General features: G+C 43.2%; 1 protein-coding gene across 1 annotated transcript in view; it reads left to right on the top strand.

Moving 5' to 3' along the window:
• The first annotated feature begins 2,861 nt into the window (after window positions 1–2,861).
• The window catches only part of Foxl2 (forkhead box L2), a 52,553-nt gene continuing 49,812 nt past the window's right edge, over window positions 2,862–5,602 (top strand). Inside the window, exons 1-2 of the mRNA XM_013034670.1 lie at window positions 2,862–2,880; window positions 5,346–5,467. Coding sequence (XP_012890124.1) covers window positions 2,862–2,880; window positions 5,346–5,467 — 141 coding nt within the window. The remainder of the gene's footprint in view (window positions 2,881–5,345; window positions 5,468–5,602) is intronic.

The following is a 5,602-nucleotide window of genomic DNA, read 5'->3' as shown; positions in this document are numbered from 1 at the left end:
AAAAAAAAAAAGAAAAATTACTGATTTGTGTATGCAGATTTGGATCTGCTAATTTTGCAAAAGCACTTATGAGTCCTAGAAGGTTTTTGGTAGGATTATTTGGTAGAATATCATCTGTAAATAGAAATGATTTGACATCTTCCTTCCCTATTTGAAATCTTTCTTTCTCCTGCCTTATGACTTGCCTAGGAATTTTAGTACCTTATTGAATAAAAGTGGGGAGAGTGGACACCTTTATCTTGTCTCTGATTTTAGGGAAAACTATTTCAGTTGTTTCCCATTAATATGATGCTGGCTATGTGTTTGTCATATACAGCCATATTATTTAAAGGGAATGCCTTCTGGTTGCATTTTCTTCATTTTTTTTTCCTTTAAAAGTGTTAAGAGCTGGGGGCTGGGAAGGTGGCTCAGTGGTAGAGCCCTAGCCTTGAGCTGAAAAGCTGAGGGACAGCGCCCACGCCCAGAGTTCAGACTCCACAACTGGACCAAAAAAAAAAAAAGTGTTAGAGCTAGATCTTGGTAACTCATGCCTGTCATCCTAGCTACTCAGGAGGCTAAAATCTGAGGATCAGGGTTCAAAGCCAGCATGGGCAGGAAAATCTCTGTGAGAATCTTATCCCCAATTTACCACTTAAAAACCAGAAGTGGAGCTGTGGCTCAAAGTAGTAGAGTGCTAGTCTTGAGCACAAAGAGGCCCAGCAACAGCACCCAGGCCCCATGACTGACCAAATAAAAAGCTGGATTTTTGTCAAAGACTTTTTCTGTATAAACTAAGATGATTATGTAATATTTGTTCTTGATACTTTTTATAGTCTGTTACATTTATTGGTGAATTTAAGTCATCTTTGCATTCTGGAATGAAGCACACTTGGTCGTGATGTTTGAAATTAATGTGCTGTTGACTTTGGTTTGCAAGACATTTTTGAGAATTTATGCATGAGTGTTCATTAGAGAAATGGGTCTCTAATTCCTTTTGATGTGTCCCTGTTCAGTTTTTGAATAAGCATAATAAGCATAGAATGAGTTTGGTGGTATTCCTTCCATTTCTATTTTACAGAAGAGCTTCAAGAATACTGAAGTTTATGGGGGGGAGGAGGGAGGCTGGGAAGGGATGTGAAGGGTAAACAAAAGGAGGAGGCTGCAATGCTTGGTAATAAATGTACGCATTATCCTGCCCATGTAATTGTAACCCCTCTGTACAGTATCTTCACAAATAAAATAAAATAAAATAAAGAATACTGAAGTTGGGCTGGGAAGGTGGCTCAGTGGTAGAGTGCTTGCCTTGCATGAGACCCTGGGTTCAAATCCTCAGCACCACATAAGCAGAAAAAAAAGCCAGAAGTGGTGCTGTGGCTCAAGTGCTAGTCTTGAGCTGAAGAGCTGAGGGACAGCGCCCAGGCCCAGAGTTCACGCCCCACAACCGGACCCAAAAAAAAAAAAAAAGAATACTGAAGTTAGTTCTTTAGAGGTATGATAGAATTTGGAAGTGAATCCATGTGGTCCTCTGCTTTTCTTTACTGAGAGTCTTTATTACCATTTCAGTCTTTAAGTGAATTGAACAAATAGCTAATACATATGGGAAGCAATGGTCAATATCCTTAGCCAATAGAGGAAATGCACATCAAACCTACACTCACCTTAGAACCAAAAAAAAAAAAAAAACAACAAATATGGGCATGGACAGGAGGGGGAAAACCGAGAGAAAGTGAAGGAAGGGGGTGACACTATCCAGAAAGAAATGTACTCATTACCTGACTTATAAAATGGTAACTCCTTTGTACAACCCCTTAATAATAACAATAAAATTATATTTTTAAGACAACAAACCGCAACAGATGTTGGTAAGGATATGAGAGAAAAGGAATTACCATACACTGTAAGTGGGAACATAAAATTGTGCAACCACTATGGAAATCTGAATGGAAATATCTCGGGAAAAAATGTTAATTTCTGAAAAAACTGCAAACAGACCTACCTACCTTCTGACCCTGCCATACCACCATTGGATATATATTTGAGGGAAAATAAATCAACATATAAAAAGAAGATATCTACAAACTCAGATGTGTGCTTCATCAACATCCTACAAATCTCTCGAGCCAATCATATTGATGATCAAAACTAACCATCACACCTGGCGCTGGTGGCTCACTCCTATAATTCTAATTAAGAATAGTGGTTCAAAGCCAACCTGGGCATGAAAGTCCACGAAACTCTTATCTCCAATTAACCACTAAAAAGCTAGAAGTGGAGCTGTGGCTCAAGTGGTAGAACACCAGCCTTGAGCTGAACCAGCTAAGGGATAGCACCCAGGTCTTGAGTTCAAGCCTTAGTACCAGCAAATACTTTCTTTTTTTTTTTTTTTTTTGGGTCCGGTCGTGGGGCCTGAACTCTGGGCCTGGGCACTGTCCCTCAGCTCTTCAGCTCAGGGCTAGCACTCTACCACTTGAGCCACAGCGCCACTTCTGGCTTTTTTCTTTTTTTGCTTATGTGGTGCTGAGGAATCGAACCCAGGGCCTCGAGCATGCAAGGCAAACGCTCTACCACTGAGCCACCTTCCCAGCCCCCTTTTTTTCTTTCTTTCAACAAAATCTTGCTATGTAGCCTAGACTGGCATCAAACTTGGAATTCTGCTTCAAAGCCTCCCAAATACTGAAATCACAGACATGCATCCTCATTCAGCCTATGCTACACATTTTAAAGATTCTTCCCTACAGGATTTGCATGATAAATATTAGTTTTTGTATATCAGCAGACTTTTCCATCATATCTGCAAAACTGACGATATTTGAGCTGAGTTTGAAATTCTAAAAGAAAAAGCCAATATACTTTTACACGTAGCCATTGCTACGTTACTAGTCATGAAATTTAGTGTTGCAGGTAAGAAATCTCTGTGGTCATTTATATGAAATCAGGCAACTCCCTTTCCTATTTTCTTGAGTTGAATCCATTGTCTAGTTATTCAAAGTTCAAAACCCAAGTTGTAGTATCAGTTTCATCGGTTGATGGAATCCAGTTCTTAACCAAACCAGCATTCATGTGGACAAGCTTTGCTGTGGGTTATCAAAAAGACCAGATGAAGTTCTCCTGAGAGTTTAATTGATCCAAGAAGTATCCTTTTTGGTTTTCTTTATTTTATATTATCATTATTATTGCCAGTCCTGAGGTTTGAACTAAGAGACTGAGCACTGTCCCTGAGCTTCTTTTTGCTCAAGGCTAGTTCTCTACCATTTGAACCACAGTGCCATTTCTGGCTTTTCCGGTTAATGTGGTGTTGAGGAATCGAAGCCAGGGCTTCATGCATGCAAGGCAAGCACTCTACCACTAAGCCACCTTCCCAACTACTCTCTTTGGTTTTCTAAGCTGTACAAACTGTCTAATCCTTATTCCAAAGCCACCAAGATGATAGCCATTGCCAACTTTTATAGAATCCATGTCTTCTCTTCCAGGAAAAAATGTCTGCTTCTCTAAATTGGAAATTACCTAAACTTTCCCAATATCCTTTGAAGCTAAATGGTGGGTTCATACAATGAAAAGATTCTTATCATAGAGGGTATTATCTACAGGGGTTTTCTTACACACTTCAAAAGCTTTTGTACCATTCCCATCCTGCTAGAAAAGAAGAAAAGTAACTGAGCACGGTGTCTCATGCCTGTAATCCTAGCTACTCAAGAAGCTGAGATCTGAGGATCTCGGTTCAAAGCCAACCCAGGCAGGAAAGTCCATGAGACTCCATCTCTAAGGAACTACTAAAAAACTGGAAGTGGAACTGTGGCTCAAGTGGTAGAGTGCCAGCCTTAAGTGAAAAACTGAAGGGACAATGCCTAGACCCACAGTTCAAGCTTTAGTACCAGCACAAAAATAAATAATGCAGTTCCTCAGTATAGAACAAGGGGACCACGGGCTGGAAAGGTAGCTCAGCAGTAGAGTGCATGCTTTGCAAGCACAAGGCCCTGGGTTCGACTCCTCAACACCACATAAACAGAAAAAGCCAGAAGTGGCGCTGTGGCTCCCGTGGTAGAGCGCTAGTCTTGAGCTGAAGAGCTGAGAGACAGCGCCCAGGCCCAGAGTTCAGGCCCCATGACAGGCAAAAAAAAAAAAAAAGAACTAGGGGACCGTGCTTCAAGTGATAGAGCACCCATCATGAATAAGAAAGGAAAGAGTGCAGCAGACTCAAGCCCTCATACCAGCAAAGGGACAAAAAAATATAAAGTAATAGAAAGGTGAATACCTATATAAGTACCAAATAATTTTTCCTTTCTTCTTTTTTTTTTTTTTTGTCAGTCATAGGCCTGAACTCTGGGTCTGGGCGCTGAGCTCTTCAGCTCAAGGCGAGCACTCTACCACTTGAGCCACAGTGCCCATGTCTGGCTTTTTCTGCTTATGTGTTGCTGAGGAATCAAACCCAGGGCCTCATGCATGCAAGGCAAGCACTCTACCACTGAGCCACTTTCCCAGCCCCTATTGTTTTTATTTTTAAACAATTTTATTACAGGTTTTAAAACTCAGAAAGAAACAATAACCGTTTTCTCTTTTTTTCCTTTCTTTTTTTTAATTTCCAAGTCAGGGACTTCAAAATGAGCGAATCAGACTCTTGGCTCATATTGTTTACTAGATGGAAGCGCTACTAGCAACTCGAGCTGAAAAATCTCCACTTCTGGCTTTTTCATTGGCAATAAGAACCGATCAGACATTTCTACCCGAGCTTGCTTCCATCCTAGATGCACAGATCTCAGCTTGAGTCGCAGATAGAATGACAGGAGGCAGGCTACCAGAACTCCCGCTCTGCTTTCGTATACTTAAAGTATTTTTCCAGGAGCTGGGGGAAAAAATTTGCATCTTCCAATTACATATATATGTGCCTATGTCTATGTCTATATATGTATTTGTATATAGTATGTATATATGTTTGTCTATGTATACATGTGTATTTGTATATAGTATGTGTAGGTGTATGTCTATGCATACATGTGTGTTTGTATATAGTAGGTATATACGTATGTTTGTCTATGCATACATGGGTCTGTTTGTATGAAGTACGCTGGCTGGCCTTGCTGGGTCACCTGGAATCTTCTTCCCCTAACTTCCCTGTTCCCAGCGCTGCGGTTCCGGGCGGCTGAGTCAGGACGGTCTCCACTGGGGAGTCCCGCCCCGGAGAGCGTTGGGGCGGGGTGTGGTGGGAGACTCCCAGTGAGAGCTCCTTCCATTCGAACCTGGGGCCCTGCGACAGGGATTCCACCCCCACCCCAAGTCGATCCGCCTTCACAGGCCGTAAAAGTTGGTCCTCTCCCCCTTCCTTCCCCCCATCCCCGTTCCCTACGCCGTCCCGCCCCCCACGCATACAGAAATCCACCAATCACAACGCAGCGACGGGCGTACCACCCTCCCACCACCACCACCCCCGACCTCCGCCATTGGGCGGAGCCTCGAGGGGGGCGTGGCCGAGCGTGACACTTTACGACCTTGGGTGGGTTCCGCTGCGGCACTCGTGTCTCCCCCGCGACACGCACACACCCGGGCATGGCCTTCGACACCATGGGCGCCCGCCCCGCGCCCGGGTGGGGACCGCGGCCTGCCAAGCGCCGCCGACGGGACCGACCCA

Source organism: Dipodomys ordii, unplaced genomic scaffold, assembly GCF_000151885.1.
Source record: "Dipodomys ordii isolate 6190 unplaced genomic scaffold, Dord_2.0 Scaffold193, whole genome shotgun sequence".
Taxonomy (NCBI): domain Eukaryota; kingdom Metazoa; phylum Chordata; class Mammalia; order Rodentia; family Heteromyidae; genus Dipodomys; species Dipodomys ordii.
Note: the sequence above shows the minus strand (reverse complement) of the source record. Positions and strands in the feature narration are given on the sequence as shown.